This window comes from Protopterus annectens, chromosome 4.part0, assembly GCF_019279795.1.
Source record: "Protopterus annectens isolate FY-2018-M chromosome 4.part0, PAN1.0, whole genome shotgun sequence".
Lineage (NCBI taxonomy): Eukaryota > Metazoa > Chordata > Ceratodontiformes > Protopteridae > Protopterus > Protopterus annectens.
Genome location: NC_056733.1, coordinates 154,535,178 through 154,555,937, shown reverse-complemented (window position 1 = coordinate 154,555,937; position 20,760 = coordinate 154,535,178). Strand labels below are relative to the sequence as shown.

Below are 20,760 nucleotides of genomic sequence, written 5' to 3'. Positions count from 1 at the left end.
TAAAGCCTTGCTCCAATGCCCCTGATAACATCCCATCCTCCGTTGTAAAGATAGCTTCTGACTCCATTGCTATACCCATCAGCATTCTAATAAATAGGTCTCTACTTGAATCCTATGCACCCAAACTCTGGCGTTCTGCTTTCATCCTTCCAATTCACAAAGGGGGCAAAAATTGTAATGTCTCCAATTTCCGTCCCATTGCCATCCTCTCCCCTATATCCAAAATCCTAGAAAAATGTATCCACCTACAGCTCATGCCTTTCCTTACTGAACACCAGCTACTCTCTCCTACCCAGCACGGCTTCCACCCAGGACACAGTACTAACACCGCCATTCTCTCCTTCCTTCATTCTGTGAACTCTGCACGTGACTCCGGTAACTTGGTATCATCGGTTCTACTAGACCTATCCAAAGCTTTTGACACCATCTCCCACTCCCTCCTTCTAAACCATCTCTCTGACCTCAACCTTAGCCAAAAAGCTCTTTGTTGGTTCTCTAGCTACCTCTCAAACAGGTCCCAAGCTGTGAAATGGGGCCAAGCAATGTCTACCTTCCTTCCTACTCCTACCGGAGTACCTCAAGGTTCCATTCTTGGCCCATTACTGTTCAATATCTTTATTAACAACTTTCATAAAGCCATCCCCAACACCATAATTGTGCAATATGCTGATGATTCCACTCTGATCTGCCAAGCCCCTAACCTAACAGAGCTCCAGGATCTAACCCAAACAGCATTTTCAACCACTGAAAACTGGATGTTCCAAAATCACCTCTCCCTAAATGCCAACAAAACTAAGATCCTGCTCTTCTCTCCCTCCAAATCCTCATCTCTTGATAAAAACTATTTCCAAATAACCAGCCTTAACAACTCCACGATTGAAATAGTAACCTCCTTTAAACTTCTTGGTGTTACAATTGATGACCAGCTCAAATTCAATACTCATATTCAGCTAAACATCAAAAAAACACATATAAAACTTGGCTTCCTGTATAGAAACAACAACTTTCTGTCTCCTTCCACTAGGCTAACCCTTGCCTCTACTTACCTCCTTCCCTCTCTACTATATGGCACTCCTCTGCTCACTAATCTATCATCTACTCTTACCTCCAAATTGGAACAATGCTACAAAAAATCTCCAAATTTGCCACTAAATCCAAATCCTCCTCTCATCACTGCACATCCCTTCACTCTCTAAACTGGCTTGAACTCCCCAATCATCTTAACTTTCTCCAACTCACCACAGCCCATAAATTAGTGTTCCATCCTACTAACTGTCCTGCTCTTTCCAATATTCTTCAGCCCTATACCCCCCTCAGATCCTTAGATCTTCTCACCAAAACCGGATAACAGTACAAAAACCAAAGCGCCCAGCAGGTCAACTTCTCTTATCCTTTACCCTAGCTAAAAAATGGAATGCTCTACCCACCTCTCTAAGAACCTGCAACAACCTAGACAACTTCAAAACCCAACTTTATTCCCACCTTTATCTAAATAGGATATGCAACTGCAGTCTTCAACCTACACAATTCCAACTATGCCCCCCCTTCTCTTCAGGCTAACCTCTATACCTTCCTAATCCTCTTCTAACCTCTCCTAAAATACTAAATGTATAAGCTAGTAAAGCATTTTTGCACTATATGCTTAAGCTGCCCACCTGTTAATTGTAATGTTATCTGTGTCTGAACTTTTTCTTGTAATTAAAATTGTTGTTTCTGTTGAGCTTTTCTCCCCGGGCCTCCACTGAAAACGGGCCCCCAAGTCCAGTGGACCTCCCCGGTAATCAAAATGAAATAAATAAATAAAATAAATACAAGTCTTTGAAAAAATAGTATGCTTTCAAATGAGTGGGTACATAAAAAATATTTCAGAACCAACACGACTTTGCATCATCAAGAAGCACAATGACTGCTCTGTACACCATTTCTGATGGTATACTATTCAGCACAGATAAAGTTAACTTTACAGATTTAATTTTCTGACACCTAACCAATGCCTTCAGTCTTGTTGAACATCCCTTACTATTTTACTTTCTAATCTCAGCAGACATAATGACCATTGAATGCCCTCATTTGTTCTTACATGTATGATGGTTTGCATTAAATGATGTTACATTCCACCTGCATTATGGTAGCCATGTTGCTTATTTATTTTTTTGTACTTTGGATATCGCTGGCACTGTGTTTTAGTCCCAGACATTTGCTGAAATAGACTGAGTAAATCTGAGTTTTGGTTTGTATGCCAGTATTGCTTTTCTTGTTTTTCTCTAATGTTTTTGCATCATTATTATTATTATTATTATTAATAATATTATTATTATTAATATTATTATTATTGTTATTAATATTATTATTATTAATATTATTATTATTATTATTTTATAGCTTATTTTGAGTTTTATAAATTCTAGGTTTCTAGGATGCAGCAGAAAGCAAACCTTATTTCCATTAGGTATAGGGTAGGTCAATTGCTTTGTATTTTTCATCTTTATTATTCTCACATTTTACTCTTCTAATTTGCGCCTTTCCTTTTCTAAAGATCTCACCTAGTTCTTTTTATCTCCTTTACAATATTCAGCACTTCAGTTTCAATTGGTTTAGATTTTGATTTCCATTTTCTAGTAATTGCATTTTTGGCACTCAGTAGTATTGAAATTATGAAGACCTTACTTTGTCTGGGCAATTCAGATCCCATATTCCAGCTTAAAAGAATAATAGTCCTAGTTTCAACCATTTACTCTTACAACATTTCTGATAAAGTACTCTGGAATTTGTAACATCTGCCAACATATTACATCCCCCAAAACATGTTTTCACCCATCATACCTGTACCATTTGCTGTGTACATGAAATGCCAGGTATGTACCTGCAGAACAAATTCTGCTTGTGGTATAAATACTTATTCAAACACTGCCGTGTAGAAATCTTAAACCTTTTGTACTTTGTTGCATAGTTGGGAACCATATAGATGTCTTTTCATTGTTCCTTTGAAAATTACATTTCCGTTCTCTTTTACCAATATTTTCTAACCTTCTCTGGTTGACCTTATAGTTAGCATGATATCCTGGGCCAGCTGGCTTTCAGCCCATTGGTGCAGTGCTGCACCAGAGATGTAACCGAAACTAAAGATAGTGATGACAGTATGGGATTGCAGGGTATGGAGAACTAGTTTAGTTGATCGACTTTTTAAAATGTCAACATTCACGTAGTCAAGACCACCTGATCGAAATTTTAAAAGTCAAAAAGCAAGAAAATGACACTAACAGCAAAAATCCCATCCCCTGATAATTATATATACCAACTCTGAGATCACACTACAGTGGGGAAAAGGGCACATTCCCCTGTCACCACTGTGCCGTGATCTCAGTACAATCCATTCAGCTTTTTAAAATGATGATCATATAGTCTCTACCATGTGACTTTTTACATTTTAAAAAGCTGATTAATTAAACTAGACCCAGGGGATGATGTGTATTGAGTTAGGTGAGATGGTCAAACCTGTGTTGGGAACTGGAAGCAAACGGAGGGCTGCATATATTATAGGAATTGGGGTATAAATGCAGTATACAGGGCTGTGTGCAAAGCTTTAGGGAGATGCAAAAAGAGAAAAAATTTGCATAGGAAGGCAAGTCTAATGATTAGGACAGAGTACCATATAACAGTTGAAAAGGGGGGAGTTCTCCACAAGAGAGATTAGCAGAATTGCAGCAAATGTGCATGTCAAAAAAGATTTATTTTAAGGAGTCAAGAAGTGGAACCATTTGTTTTCTTTATTTAGTCATATTGCAGATGGAAGACAATAAGGGGCATATGTAGCCAGGATGAGTATGAGTGGAGGGAGATCATGGATGAATGTGGAAAAATTGGAGATAATGAATGAACACATTGCCAGAATTTTAAGAAGGAAAAGTGAGGGGGGTGCTGTGCTGTGAAGTGGGCAAGGGTGAATGGGGAGAACAGTGAACAGACACCAGGAAGGAGGTAGAATGTGGAGAGAACTGGTTAACTTAAAGGACAATAAAATATAGAGACCTGTATTGGCTGTTTCTAAGTTACTCAAAAAGCTGGGCAGTGTGCTAGTTGATTCTCAGATTCCCTTGATGGAGATCAGTGGCCAGTGCAGGAGTAGTGGAGGACTGGCAGATGGTAGAAATATTTGGTAAAAACATTCCATGGGACTATAGCCCTGTTGGCTCTATAGTAGGAGTGGCAGGGGAAGTCATGGAGAAAATCCTGTGGGTAAGGACTAATTGTTTCTCAGAAGACATCAGTTGTTGAAAAACAATCAACATAATTTTGTTGGCAGAAGTAGCTGGCAGCCAAACCAGATCCATTTTTTGACTGAGTGATATAAAAAACCTGGCAGGAGCATGCCAGTTACCTGACAGGAGAGCATGCCAATTGTTACTGTACTACACCAAGACCTTTTACCTGACCTCTGCAGAAGTAAACAAAACTGTAGGGATGATGGATTGAATCAATACTGAGGAAATGATCTGTGGCATGACAGGGTAGAGAACAGAGGGCTTGGTAAGAGTGACATTGTCTGGTGTAAGTGAAGTAACTAATGCAGTACTTGAGTATCAGCCATGGGATCAGTACATTTCTGTGTTCATTTCAGACATACTGGAGTGATCATGGGACAGAGTTCGATATTGTAAACAAAATGATGATTGCAGCAGTGAAGTATAAGGAACATAGTTTTTAAAGGAATGTAGAAAGCCTGTGTGGGCAACAAGATGTCAGTTCAAGTTTAGTGCAGGCAATTGCAAAGTTCTGCACCTAGACCACAGCATCCCAAGTGTGGAGTATCATTTGGGGGCATGGAACCAGTGGCAACTGAGCAACGCCAGGATACTCTGCAATCACACCTAGACTTGCCCACTAGGAGCAGTATGAAGCGGCTGTGGCATATTGCATTCTGTCCTTAGGAGGATAGATGCCAAAAGAAGAGGTGTAATGATGTTCATATTGATATCTGCTGCAGTAGCCTAAGCTATATGAGTAATATCACACATATAATAGAACAGCATTGGGGGTATATCCTGCATGGGATAGAACAGCTGACCAGCTTCCAAAGCTTCAGTGCACGTCAGTCAGTGTAGACTTTCCTGCAATCCTCTGTGGGCTTTCGAGGATCAGTGGTTGACAAGTACTGTTTCATTACTGGGCAGATGAGTTCTCTTTTGGGAAAACCTTCCGCATATTAATTTTAATGTTTAAATCTACTTTCCTGTGTGGGAAAGTACTTTTTAAACTAGCAGTATGCTTTTTTTTTATTGTCTGTCACATAACTTTGCTGTACTTTTAAACATAACTGCACTTTTGTGTTTGTGAGTTATAAACATTGATATAAATATTCTGTAATCAAGTTATTTAATGTGTTTTAACTGTGTTTTTATTGGGAAAAGTGACTTAATACTATTTTTGAATTTTTACTGACTTGTACTGCTTAGTTGTCCCAGGAAAGTGGCACAATTTTTTGGCTTGACCATGGAAAAAAACTACCAATCCCACTGTTGGTCGTCCTTCCATCCACAAAAAGAAAATGTTAACTAAACATAATTTGCAAGCACAGCAGGCAAGCAATTTCCTCAGCCACAGGTGGGTGACTGGTGTGGCCAAATTTGGTTTCTCAAACCACTCATCTTTTCTTTGGATCCCTCTGGTGTTGTCAATACAGTCATTATGAACTGGGGGTTAGCCATATCCTTTACAGCTGTTATGATCCCCTTATTGGACAAGGGAGAGCCACTTTTCTTACTGTTAGAAGAAGGGGCAGAGAAGGTGCCCAAGCTTAACCAGAATGATGTACCCATCCCTGGGGAACTGTTTGTCATTAAAAATCCTGTTTATCCTAATTTTCCTGTCAAAACAAAATTGAAAACTTAAGAAGTATTGTCTCCTGCTCCTGTTTTTCTGGACAGGACTAGTTTATTAAATCTGGCTCCGGGGTCTTGTGTAGGTTATTTATCAGATGTTTTTTTGGACATTCTAAATTGGCCGTAGGTATGAGTGTGTGCGTGTGTGTGCCTTCTGTGGAGGGTTGGGCGCCGGGCTGGCAACTCAACACTGTAAAACTCCACTGCCAATCATGAGTGGACAGGTGATCTGCTGTGGTGACCCCTAACCGGGAAAAGCCGAAAGAAGAAGAAGAAGATGCATGCACAGATATGACAGACAGGAAAATATGTTTGAGTTATTAAAAATATATTTTGGTTAATATGTTTATTATTAGGATAGAAACTTTATAATTTAAGGAAAAAGAACAGGAAAGTAATACAAGATATGAAAGTAATAATGAAGGAAGGTATAAAATGTAGTGAGCTACAGGTGGGAAAAAGACAGACTGGGCCTATCAAAGATGGATATTTTAAAATAGAGAGAGATAGATTATGTAATATGTTGGAATGGAATGGAAGAAATGGGAGCTGTGGAAATTGTTTGGTTTTCTGATCACCGAGCTGCATGGGCAAGAATAGGAGAGAATAATGAGATAATATAAAAGGTCAAATGGTGAAATTAGTAAGACAAAAGAGAGGAATTATGGGAAAAACATATGACAATGAAGGAATTTTATGAAAATTTGTATATAAGAAAGTCTTTTAATGGTAGAAAACAGAATGAAAAAGAAAACTTGATATAGAGAAATAACAGAAGAGCTTTAAGTAGAAACTGAGAAAAAAATGAAACAAAATAAGAGAGAGAGAAAAGTTGTATGATAAAGACAGAAAGTTAAAAATCTTATTTGCGCACATTTTTTTCTTAAAAGGTAAGAATGAGGAGGTATCACCTTATTTAGGAAAACAAGTGAGGCTAAAAGAAGAAGAATGGATGCATTATTTGATGGAGGATTGTGTAAGATGTTATCAGAAAAAATAATGGAAGTAGTGAAAAATTTGTAAATAAAATGTTTGAAAAGGAAGAAGCAGAGAAACAGGAATAGTGTGTTAAAATATCTGAGGGTACGGAAGCAGTACTGCAAAAGGGAGATTACTATGGAAGAAATGTAGGAAGTAAAAGAAGGGAGAAAAATCATCAGCAGGCTTAGATGGACTAAGTTACGAGTTTTACACATGACTGGAGATTGAAGAAAATGTGGTTTTCTGGAAAGAATTAAATGAATAGTTAGATAAAGGGATTATACAGGAAAATATGTGGTGGGGTGACAAAACATATGTGGAAAAAAGAAAGATATAAGAAACTAGACAGCTACAACCTTATGGAATACTGATTATAAAATATTTATGAGAATAATATAAAAAGGATGTAACAAATGTTGAATAAAGTAATTGGAAATGATCTGTTTGGTGTAAAAGGGGGTGAAATAAAGGAAATGCTAATAGAAGTAAAGAAAATAAGTATGATCTTGACTGAAAAAATAGGTAAGATTGGTTACATGTGTTGCAGAGAATGCATATGATAAGCCATGAGGCGGTGCAGACATTTTTTGAAGCATATGAAATAAGTAAAAATAGTAGACATTATGAAACTTTTTGTGAAAACTTCTCGGTGAAAGTAATGGTAAATGGATGTATGGGAGAAGAGGTCAGGAGTCAAGTTACAGGAGTGCCCCTTAAATATGTTTATTTTTGTTCTAGTAATGATGCAATTATTCAAACTTTTAAGTTATGTTGGAAGATGGGAAAGGAAATTGCGATACCTGTATGTCTTATGCAGATGATTTGGTTATAGCAGCAAACATATAGGATGGATGAATCAAAGTTTTATAAGAATTAACAAGTTATGAAAAGGTGGGTTTAAGACTGAGTAAAGGAAAATTGTCAGAATAAAGATGATGAATGGAATTTATAATAATATGGAGATATGAAAACATACTGAAACTGGAATAAATAAAATACTTGCATTGCGGAAAAGTTTTAATTTATCATATAATAAAATGGTATATATGTTAAATACATCTTTAGGGACACTTGCTTATGTTGGGTTGAGTTTATATGTTTCCAGGAAAATGGAATTGCTAGGATTTTTTTCAGTTTTATATGGCGTCTGAAACTGAACCCTATTTAATATATAATAAAAAAGAATAAAGGATAATAGGTCTGAAAAATCCCATTTTTAAGTATCAATGCACCTGTTTTTTGGCTATTAATAGTGTGAATAACAGGGTGAATAAAGTGGTGGGAACATTGTAATATGGGAGATAATAGATGTCAAAACAAGGAAAAGAAGGGATGAAAAAGTGATTATGGAAAGAAAGGGAGGAATATGTAAATAAGGTAAAGGAATGGGAACTAAAAAGTGATGAATGCAGTGAGAAAAGGCATGAGTGGTATGAAGAGAATTGTGCAAGATTTTTTTTTCTTGTATATCCATGGAGTGTGAATTCTCTAATGATGATAGAAATGCAATAGAGTAAGGAAAGAAAAGTTTTGAAGAGTTCCATAAAGCTAGGGACTTTTTGTGGGGAATTTTAACAAGTTACGAGTTAAGGGAAATATGAAATATAAAGCAATAGAAGAAATAATGTGTTACAACTGCAAAGCAGAGTAAACTGCTAAACATTGTTTTTTAGAATGTAAAATGAATAAGTCTTCTTTGGAAAAAAATTAAAAGTATATATGGTTGGTGAGGTTTCAAGGAAATTAATATGAAAGTGATATTGTATGATAAATGTGAAAAAGGAAGGAGGAAATTAATAAATAGGGTAAAATATTTTTTAAAATCTGGATATTATGGAAAAGAAGGTGTGAAGAAGTTTTGTGCAATAGAAAAGGAAGGGATAACAATATATTTTCAGAAATAAGTAAATGGTTGTAGAAAAGACATTGGGGAATATAGGTGAAAATTAAGGAAATAGGAATGGTAGAAGTATGTGTAAAATTTGTGTTGTATTACTGATGAAGACATTGTAAAAATTGTGTAAGCAGGATGGATATTGGGTTGCAAAAATATGTAAATAATGTAGAATAATGTGTAAATAATGCACACACACACACACACACACACACACACACACACACACACACACACACACACACACACACACATATATATTAAACAAATAAAGCAACCCCCTACTCTTTGCCATGGAAACTTTTACATCCACCTGAGCTGCCACCAACTGAAGTAAGTGGGCTCTTGATTTAATATTTTGTCCAAAGGCTAGCATGCTCAAGAGTGCAACTGCCCCTAATACTGCATTGCAGTGTCAACAATTTGAAAATTAATCCAGTCACCAGTAGTGGAATAGGAATAAAACCAACAGTCTGATCTTCATACACTAAACTAAAGGTGTGTGGGTACAAACATGCACAATGAATGTGAAAAATACTCTGTGGTGACATGGGTGCTTATATCAGCTACCAGGGGAGGGGTTAGAAATCACTTAGAAATGCCCTCATTGCCAGAATGCAAGTGAGGGCAGAAACCACCTCAATGGCTTTCTGTACAATGGTTTCTCTGGGTGGCTCTCACCTTCATTTCTGCTGAGTCTTCAATGGTGCAGGAATGAAGAGAGACTCGACTGTGATGGGAGGCTTGAGAGACAGCAGACATGAAGTAAATAAATAGAAAAACTATTTGACTTTCTGCTGTAATACATTACAGTAACAAAAATAACTCTTCTCAAACCAGTAGAAAATGAATATGAAGAAAGTCATGTATGAACTATGGCTTGTCTTTTGTCCACCCTCTGATTGTTAAGTCTTCATCCCCATAAGACTACACATTAATAATGCATGCTAATCCTATTCCTTGTCTTATAAAAACCTTTTGTGTATTACTACTACTGTTACAATGAGTAAAAAGGTCACACAGGAAAACCAGTTGGTTAAAAACACACACACAAAAAAAAATCTAGCAAAGCTAGACTTTCCACTGTGCACTGTGTGATACCTTAAACCTCTTGTATCAGAGGCAACATGGGATATATGTAAATTACCCTCCATAACTTTTCTTTTAATTTTAAATCTATTTATGGACAATTTCAGGCCAATTAAAGCCAAACCCTTTAGCTGTGGACATGCATGTTTCTGCCTTCTTATGGCATCATCAGCACAGCCTAAGAGGAATGTTTGACACTTGGAAACACAGGGTTGTCATACCCAACCGATATCCGTAAACATTCCAAAAGTCAAACATTCCTCTTATGCTGTGCTGATGATGCTATAAGCAGGCATAAACATGCGTGTCCACAGCTAGATGGTTTGGCTTTATTGGCCTGAAATTGTTCATAAATAGACTTAAAAGTAAAAGAAAAAGTCATGGACATTCAGAATTGCCATTTAGCTGAAAGACTTGATATTCCTAAAGAGTAATTTGCATATATCCCATGTTGCCTCTGATGCAAGAGGTTTAAGGTATCACACAGTGGAAAGTCTAGCTTTGTTAGATTTTTCTTTTTGTGTTTTTAACCAGTACTACTACTGTTTCAAAAGATTTGGTCTGAATGTGATGCTGGCAATTTTGCTATAAGATCATAAAAGAGAACTGTTTTCCTTTTACAAACTATTTGGCTTTTGCTGTGTTGGGTTTTTAAGTGTTTTTTTGAAATGTCAGTATCAATGTTTTGTCATTTGATGTTTGTACATTTCGGTAATTTATTATTTGGTGTTTGTGCATTTTGGTCTCTTTGTGTCTTTCAGCTTTTCCTGGTTAGGTGTCGCCACAGCGGAACTCTGGTCTGCTAATGATTGGTAGTTGCTTTTTTACGTGCCAAGTTACCAGCCCTGACGCACAACCTTCAACAAAGGTACGCCCATTCACGCATGTCTCCACGCAGAAGACGCTCTAGCTGAGAATCTAACCGGACAGCGTCTTACTGTGAGGCGACAACGCTACCGCAGCACCACCACAGCGGATTATAAACCTAAATGTATTATATATGGGTTTGCATTGTGCAATTGTTCTGAGGAAGTTCTGTAATAAACGGGACAAAAGCGCTCAACTTTACTCTGGCTCTAGTTTGTTTTGTTTTATCTGTTATTACTGCTGCTAGAGATGGTGAGTTATATAAGTTTTAGACTGTTAACATATTTTCTAGTTGCTAAGGGAGGCATAATGTTGTCCTCTCAAAAAGGTCAACTATTTCATTGGATACTGTCTAATCTGCATGTTGCCATGTCCATATAGATAGTAGAATCACATTTGTTTTTTAAATGTACTAGTTCCAAACAGATGCATTTCTAAATTTACTTATTCATGTCATAAGTTGTGTTATTTGTTGACCCAACTGAGCATATAGTTGACGATATAAAATATAAAAGTGTGGACTGACCGTTGTGGGTCTGTGTAATCAGTATGTATCCCAGTATGGTAGAAATCAAGGAATGTAGCAGATTTTGTTCTGCAGGATAAGAAAGCATGCAAGATTTTGTCACACCACTTCTTCCTAAAGGTTACATAAATATGTGTTTATAAAACTGCATATGACTTTATCATTTAGCCTTATAGATTACAGAACAGGCTTGCAGTAGATCACAATGTGAGTGAAGACTCATTTTAAAAAACACATTAAACCTTTGTTCTGTATATCTGCATCCTCTGGAGTGGTGAGAGGCCTAATGTAAAGGAAATCTTGCTTCCTGCTTTTTGTGTGTGTGTGTGTGTGTGTGTGTGTGTATACGCACGCAAAGTATATATCTAGTTTTATCAGTTTATTATTGTGTTTCTCTTCAATTCTGCCATGTACTCAGAATTAAGTGCTTTTGAGTTTGCCATATAATCCCCATGTGAGTGTCTTTGGAAGTAAATATATATACTTTTATTTTGTAGGTTCCCCTGTTGTAAACAAGAATATGCCAGCAGTTGCTGGTGGCTTGTGCTGGGCCCAAGAATTGCGAGAACGCATCCAAGTACCTTTCAGTAACTTCAGGAATATAGTGCATCCGTAAGTATCAGAAAAGTTGGTAGTAACACAAACATAGTATTAAGTGCTTTAATTCAGTTTCTTCTCCTGTCTGTTATGCATTCAGATTTGAGTTAATATGCTTATTTAACTCACTACATCTAATAATGCTTTTAACTGTGCACTTTACTTGTTTTGCTGCTATTAGATGCATGGAGTCAGTCCAAGGGAAGAGAATGATACAGAAATATGAGGAAATGATAGAATTACTTGGAAGGTAAGCAATATTAATTTTTGAAAACTCTGTATGTATTATTTGTATATGAAATGTGCATGCAGTTGCAGCAAAAGTAATTATACATTAATTAGCATTATGGCTGTTGGCAGAGCTGGTCATTTTGTCGACATGTTCTACACATGCTTTGGGTTTACCCAGAGTGGATTAAACTGAATGCAAGTGTTTCTTCAGAGGGGTAAGCCCCCTGCACTCCTACACCAGCTGCTTACTATATACATTAACTTCAAGATCGTACAATCCCTGAAGAAAGGGAATATTCCTCTACACAGGGACTGTCAGTCTCACACACCTGTTGACCATCTGTTTGTGTCTATAAAATGGTGTCAACCAAACAGATGCCAGCATATCTGGTCATGCAACCTAGTGCCCGCAAGGCCACAACCTACACAGATAACAAACTTATATGTTATTACTGCTGCTAAAGATGGAGAGTTATACAAGTTTTTGACTGTACATATTTTCTTGTTGTCAAGGAAGACACAATGTTGCTGTGTGAAAAATGCCAACTAGTAGTGTGTTATGCAGTCATTTCAATGCATACTGAGTAATCTGTTTGCTGTCATATCCATAATTATAGTAGAATCAGATTTCTTTCTTATATGTACTAGTTTCAAACAAATGAATTTCTAACATTATTTAGTAAGTATTTTCCTAGTTTGTTACTATTTCATGTCATAAGTTGTGTTATTTGTTGAGCTGTTTGAGCATGTATTTGGTGATACAAAATACAGAAGCAGAAGATTGACCATGGGGGCACCTTGTAATCAGTATGTATCCCAGTAAGGCAGAAATTAAGGGATGTAGCAGAGTTTTCTTGCAGGATGAGAAGGATTGCAAGATGTTTTCATAATCCCTTGTTCCTACGGACGGAATACCTGTAGAACTAAAACAAATGTAATTCTGTATCCTTTAACCTGTACAGCATCTCCTTCTCCAGACCCGTTGTATTCTAAATATGTGACCTGCAGGTGTTAGAAGACACTCCCTTTTCCTTCTGTGTTTTAGGGTTTGCATGCTCAACTTCTGCAGCTTACCTTTTTAGACTTTTGATGTGTGGTTATACTGTTCATATTTCTCTTTTCTTATTTTTTCCTTTCATCTTGCTTCAGGATCAGTGAAAGTGTGTTCAGAATGTGTAATCTTTCTTGCTTCAAATGATCACCACATTTCACAGATGGGTCACAATCCTTTGGCACCCTTGTGTGTCCTTTTTCTCAGGTGGCTTCTTACTCTTTGGAATATGGTAGTCAGTGACTGTTGCATCTGAAGCCTCTGAACTTTGGGAGGTCCTAGCACTGATGACAAGTGAAGACCTACTGCTGTGGGCCTACCATGCATAGTTTTTGTCCATTCAGCCTGCAAGGCACAGAGGTGCAGTGATGTACATGTTTTCAACCACAGCTGCAGAATGTGTGATAATATGCTCCCACTTAGTTTGGTGACATCACGGCTGACTTTGTGCTGACCTCTGCTGCGTAATAGTTTAAAGATCTACCCAAGGCATGAAACACCTGACCTGCGTGAACCTGTTTTTTGCACCTGAGCCACTGCAGTCAAAGATGGAAGCCCTCATTCTCTGTGCCACTAACCTTTTAATTGCCATAACTCGAGTTGTGGTATGCTGTTCTTGACCTCCCACAGATACAACCCCAAAATTAAACATGGTATACCATGATATCTCAGAAGTGTTTTCTGGTGTTGTCTCACTACACCTTTCCCTCTGTCATGCTCTAGCAAACATTCTGTCACACTGTTGTACTGATTCTGTATATTATTCAGCTGCTTTAAAGAGTACCAGTATATTTGTAAAGTATTCTAGATTTTTCTAATTCTTTAACGGTCTCAAATAATAAGCTTTAATTCAGTTTGTTCTGCTGTGCAAATTTTAACAATATGGTGTCATTGGAATACCAAAAGACACTAATTTTGTAAGAGTTAAATACATATTATGATTATTAATTAGTTGTGTGCAAGCCATTTAAAAATATTTCTGACCAGTAATGTGAGGTATGTGCCACTGAAAAGTCTGGGTCCTTAGTTATATTATTATTTAAAAATTATAATGAGATATTGGGGCTTTGCTTACCTATGTATGAATTTTATTAATTTTACCTGAACCTAGTGTAATGACAGGAAAAACGGCTGCTACAATTCTTATCAGATTAATTAAGAATGTCTGATTACCTTTTAAGTTCCATTTATTGAGGCCATCCCTTGCATATCCTAACTTTGTCGGTTGTATTATATCGTTTATGGTTAGGAAAGAATTATTTGTAAATTATTAATGAATCAGCATAATATAATTTAACATAATATTCAAATTATAAAAAAATTAACAAAAAAGGATTAAATTCTATATATTAGGCCAAATTCATTGTTAGTATGTTGACATCTATAATCATTTGTATTAAAATTCAAGGTAGATTAATCCATCCATCCATCCATCCAGCCACAACCCCTTTTTCCCATTTTTGCACATGGGTGTCACATCAACAGTTTCAGTCCTCTAGAGCCAAGGCTCATACCACAAGCAAGCTAGCCCCACCACTGCTGCTTTCCATACCATACTGTATGTTGGTTGGTCTTTAAAGATAAAAATAATAAAAAATGGAAGACATCTTAGATTAATTTTAATTTAAGAAAACAGCTAATATACATAATGTAACACACCCTATCCTTTTCTTTACCTACATAACCTAAAACGTTAAAGAACTATACAAGTCTACTTGTTAAGGGAATAAAGTTTAAATTTAGGTACTTAAAATCCTCCTTTAAATTTAGGATTCATTGTTTTCACTATGCTAATTTAAAAAGTTTTTCTCCAAATGAAGGCAGTAATAGTTTTGCTAATCTGCTTGAAAAAATTATATCAGTACACTAAAGGGTGTTGTTGATAAACTAAAATATCTTAGAAAATTCATTACTTTTTATGACAGAACATTTGCAAGGATGTTAAATTAATTTTCTTCCATCTGTGTAGTCCTATTTTTTTCCTGAATCTAGCATTAACTGTAAATTCCATCCATATATATGCATATGAGCTTATGTGGCTGTCAGACTGACCATGTGAACATCAATCTCCATCTATGGAGTTTACGGAAAAGAAGTAGATTGCCAAGTCTTTTTTCTGTATCTCACATACAAAAAGACAAAACACATTTATACCTAGGGATGATTTAAATGTGCCAGTCCACCTACTGTTTGTCTTTGGGAGGTAGGAGAAGCCAGAGTCCCTGGATAAGACCCATGTGAACACTAAGAGGGCATGAAGACTCCAGACAGAAGGCACCACAACTGAGAATTATATCGGAGAACTGCTATTCACTGCAACACTGTAGTGCATTTAACTATAAAGGGGTAAAGCTGGAGCTGAATTTATCGGCCAGTAGGTTTGCTATATCTTCTGGCTCAGTATAGGTGGCTCTATTTACAATGAGCTCTGCACACAATTGTGTATTGCCTTTGCAGTTATGGACATAGCTAAACAATGTCTTGTGATTGTCCTTGGCCTGGGAGGTCAAATTGACCTAAAATTTGGCTTTGGTAGACTGTATTTGTCCTTTGAGTTGTTTGTTTAGTTTGAGAGTGCTTTTATCCTGCTGGGTGCTGCACCTCTTAATATTTTTGCCATGATTTTCTCTCTTCTGTTATACAGCCTATTGATTTTGTGATTTTTACTAGGGTGGCTTGTTTTTTGAGTTAGTTCTGTACTTCTTCCTGGTGGGTAGAGCTGCCACTATGAAGCTGTTGACATGCTTGTATAGGGTCACTCTGAACAGTTCTGCATAGCCAGAAGTGTTCTCAGGGTTTATGGGGGGTTGAAATTTTGCCAGGTTATCATTTAATAGCAGAAAGTTAGCCTTAGAGTAGTTCCTGAATATTCCAGGTTTAGCTGGGGGTCCAGGTTCTATTTTATTTCAAAGGAGACTATTTTGTGCTCTGACATTACCAGGGAGACATTACACTAGGCGGTGTGCAGCAATCTCCCATACTAGTAAAAACCAGATCCAGTATGGTTGCACCCCTGGTTGGTGTATTGACAATCTGGTCCAGGGAGTTTGTGTTCACAAAATCCTGGCATATATATGCCTGTATGTTTGGTGTCATATAGGATTCCCAGTTAATAGTGAGATAATTAGTAATGCATGAATATGGTATTGGTTTTGGATGGTGAGTGTTTCCAGTACGTTTAAATACATAGTATGAGATTCCTAGGTCATACAGTGTGACCTATAGCTGGCAAGGAAGTGGTATTGGATTTTGCCTGTGATGATTTGAACAAGAAGCAGCTCAAGTGCATTGTCAGGTTTGACCAGCCTTGAGATGTATTTATTTTTGAAGTAAATCAAGACACTTCCACCTTTAGTCCCACCTTTAGTCCCTTTCTGTGTAGTTGCTGGTCTAAATGTGTGGAAAGCATTATGACCTTGTACTCTTGGTGTGCTGTCTGCAGCTTTAAACCATGTCTCAGTGACTACACATATCTCAGCATTCTCTAGGGTGAAGAGAGATTCTAGGGAGTGGAGTTTTTTGTTTAGACTCAGAGCATTGAGCAGTAATACCTTTAGATGTTCTTGTTTTTTATTTGCTATGTCAGAAGTACTTTCAGTTGGGAATTGCATAAAAAAGGCACTATGGGGCAAAACAATGTTTTAGCTAATATTCGAAAGCCTAGAACGGAGAGGTGCAGAACATCCCTGGCAAAGCTGATTGGTCTGTTGACCATCTCCTTTTATGCTGACAAATATTGCACCCCCTTAGAATGACACCAGCAACTAAGCCAATTATTGAGATCAGTCATCCTTAGTTTGTATTGTGGCATCATTGGAGAAGATAAGATGCTGCTCATTGCTAGGCTCTTACCCATCTGGGACACACACTCCGAGAGCTCCACGATGTCTCTCTTCTTATAGTCAAGGGAGGTACCTCTTGGGTCATTTACACCCACATGGACTATAATACTCTTAAGTACAATCACTGAACATCACGCTTTAATGCACAGAATGAAATTCAAACATAAATACACTTTTATACCTGCTGGTTATACACACTAACTCCAACATGTATCTACTGTAGCAAAGGAGGTATTTTCTGAGATACTACAGCCTTGATCATTTTATATAGTCACACGAATTCCACAGTGGTGATCACACTTTTGATTTGATCACTAATGTAGTGAATTCCTACCTGCCACTTAATTTTTAATCTTCTTATAGTTAGTGTTCACTTGGATTTTTTTATTTGAAGTTTGTAATAACTCAAACTTGGGGATAAATGAAAGTAATAGGAATCGGGATGTATTGATTTATAATCTGCAGCTGGATACCCGATCTTTCTTGACATCCGATAGATATCTAATTGATACCAGTTGCAATTAGCTACCTTGCATGTCACAGCAATGTTTTATTTGGTTCCCACTGTGGTTGAGTCACATCAGTCATTAGTGGAATCTCCCTTTCAAGGACATTTCTTGAGTTTATCCTTTTGCATAAAGCCTTTGTTTCCATTTTTGGTGAAGTAATAAAATGTTATAAATGAAGGTTCTTCACATCTAGTCTAAGAAGGAGAAGCCAATATATCTGTGTTAAAAAAAAAAAGATAGAGACACAACTAGAAGGCTTGATACAAACAACTCGGACAAATAAAGTCTACCAAAGACAAATTGGAGGTTTATTTGGCCTTCCAGGCCAAGGACAACCACAGACTAAAGAAGCAGAAACATTTTCACTGTGAACAGGAGGCATTTCCAGTGTTTTTACATGGGGGCAAGCTCCCCCTGCACCCCTATACCCTCTGCTTTAAATGCAACTTGGACCAATAGATGGGTAATTGAAACTCCAACCCTAGTCAGGTACCTATATCTCTGAAGGACAGCAGCAGTCAGTAAATCATTCCCTATATAAGTCAAATTTTTGGGTCAAATTTGCGTTGCACAGTTAGGCTAATAAGGGTGCTAGTGGTCATTACCCTAGTATACGCCTATGAGCAAAGGGGAAAGAGGACACCCCTGCCTAATTTCTCTGTTCAAATATTACTTATCAAGGAAGAATCATCCCACTTTAATTCTTGCTTCCGATCCTTCATATATCCACCTAATTAACCTCATTATTGTATCAGAGAATGCAAATGCATCCATTGCCCTACTCCTAAAGTCACAGCTTATGCTGTCGAAGGCTTTCTTTGTATCAAACCCAACCAACAGCATTGATATTATCTTACTTTGTTTCCCCTCTAGATCATCATTGTTCTGTTAATGTTGTCAAATGTTTGCCTTCTCTCCACAAAACCACATCGATTCATTTCTTTCACTTTTGGCAACACCATTCTTTTAGCTAGTATAGACATAAACAGTTATAATCAAGGTTTAAAATTGAAATGGGTCTGTATGAAGCTGGATCTGATACATCTTTACCATACTTGGTTAATACAGCCAGCACGTTTCTTCCAAGATGGTGGTGCTTGCCCTCCTTTTAAAATTTCATTAAAGAAAAGATTTCAGACCTTTATCACTTTTTTCTCTCCTAACTACCAGACATCCACAAGAATACCATCTGTTCCTGCAGACTTTCCTGAGGATTGATTGTACATCACGATTTTATCTCATTCCCTCCTATCTCAATGGTCAGTTGATGAGCCTCATGTACCTATAACCTTGGCATAATTAAGTCTTCTGTAAGTATTTCCATTTATGATCTTTCATGATTTCCAGATTTCTCCATTTTATACAAATGTTCAAGGAATTTCCAAAATTCCTTTAAAACTTCTACAGGATCCCTGGTTATTTTTCTTGTTATAGGCTCTCTAAGTTTGGTAACAAATCCTTCTACTTTCTGCTAAGTCATGGTGTTAAAAGTATTTGTTCTCTGGAGTTGTTATAAAAAATAATTGCTTAACAGCAATGTTTCTAAACTCATACACACCATTCAGGTACTCCATTTATTTTATCTTCTTGTTCTGTGAGATTCCCCTTATTCTGCAATACTCTAACCTTTGTCAGCCCCTTCAGTGATTCCTATTACTTCTTAAAATTTCTCTCTCTTTTATTTCTACCCTGTTTTTAAACTCCATGTATCCCACTCACCAGCTATAACTTTGGAAGATATTTGTATCTTTCCTAATATCTCTTGAAGAATTTCAACTACCCTTCCTTAAACTACTCTCTTTTTACAGGTAGGTGGGAAAGCACCAGTGTCTCATATTTACTTCATTGCCCTTCATTTTTATCAATATTTTAAATTGCTTCATGATCTGAAATGGATATTGGATGTGTATTGTAGCTTTCAATTAAATGCACATGTTCCCGTGAACTATAATTTCTATGTAGTGTAACCCAGTTATTGTACCTTGGTCAATAATATGTAAATTCTGTCTGAATTCCTACAACAGAATTTGTATCTTCTATATCAAATATTTTCATATATTTCTTCTGAAATAGCAAACAAAAGAGAGGCAGGACACTGCTGTAGTACCTTTGTTTTAATAAAAACACACAGAGAAATCCAGTAGTAAGCGCTTTCGGGTTGAGACCCTTCATCAGACATACAAAAACAGTTAAAAGTTCAACATTTAAATATATTGACATCCAATCAAACATTAATAAAAGACACGCCTCCTCTGTAAGGCGGGTTTGAGGGGAACCATGTCATTGAGGCCAGGGTTCCTATGTGCCATAAGCTCTATAATCCAACGTGACTCCAAAGATTCTGTAAGTAACTTAACATCCCCTCCTCTGTTACCCAGACTAACGTTGGCCACAGCTTTAAACACAAATGTGTGAGTAGGATATAACTCAACATGTTTATACAAAGCATTATGAACGTCTTTATTCCTAATGGAGGACAGATGTTGGAGAATCCTAACCTTGAACATGTTGTTAGTCATGCCCACATAAAAGCTAAAGCACTGGGTGCATTCTCCTATGTAGACTAGATTAGGAGTCCTGCAAGTGGCTCTACCCTTAAATTCAAAGATCCTACCACTTACTGGATGTATAAAAGTATTCATCCTATTGATGTACGGACATGCTTTGCAATTACCACAAGGAACACTACCCCTCTTACTTATAAGCGGCCTGGGGATGACCAAGCTCTTTTCCCCACATAACAGATCCTTAAGATTTTTGTTCCGCCTATATCCATAGCAGGGGATAGGCCCTATCATATCCCTTAATCTGTTATCACCCCTGAGAATATTCCAGTTCTTATTCACTATGTCCCTGATGTCACCAATATTGCTACTGTAGGTAAAATATAATTTCGGGCACTCTACATTCAATCTGGAATCTACCCTTGCCATCACTTCTCCCTCCGTACATCTCAACCACGGTTTAAACCTACCTGTCCTATTTAAAGTTCCATTAGCTACAACACGTTTCACAAGATGTTTCTCATACCCCCTCTTCTGAAAGCATTCCTTCAATCCATAAATCTCAAGTTCAAAATTAGTATCATCCAGGCACAACCTGGACGTCCTACAGACTTGCCCCTGTATGATATTAGAAAACATATAACGGGGGTGCATACTGTCGAAACTCAGTAAACTATTCTTCCAGCATTCTTTTCGATGCAAACTGGAAGAAAAACCCTCATCAGTGCGTGTTAAGCTGACATCAAGGAAGTCAATACTTGAATCAGAATAATTCAGGGTGAACTTGAAA

The 20,760-nt window shown here is 37.2% G+C and overlaps 1 protein-coding gene across 1 annotated transcript in view; it reads left to right on the top strand.

The window, feature by feature from the left end:
- Positions 1-20,760, top strand: part of DNAH9 (dynein axonemal heavy chain 9) — a 3,419,770-nt gene that overhangs the window by 961,612 nt on the left and 2,437,398 nt on the right. Inside the window, exons 10-11 of the mRNA XM_044069722.1 lie at positions 11,734-11,848; positions 12,015-12,083. Of these exons, the coding sequence (XP_043925657.1) occupies positions 11,734-11,848; positions 12,015-12,083 (184 nt within the window). The remainder of the gene's footprint in view (positions 1-11,733; positions 11,849-12,014; positions 12,084-20,760) is intronic.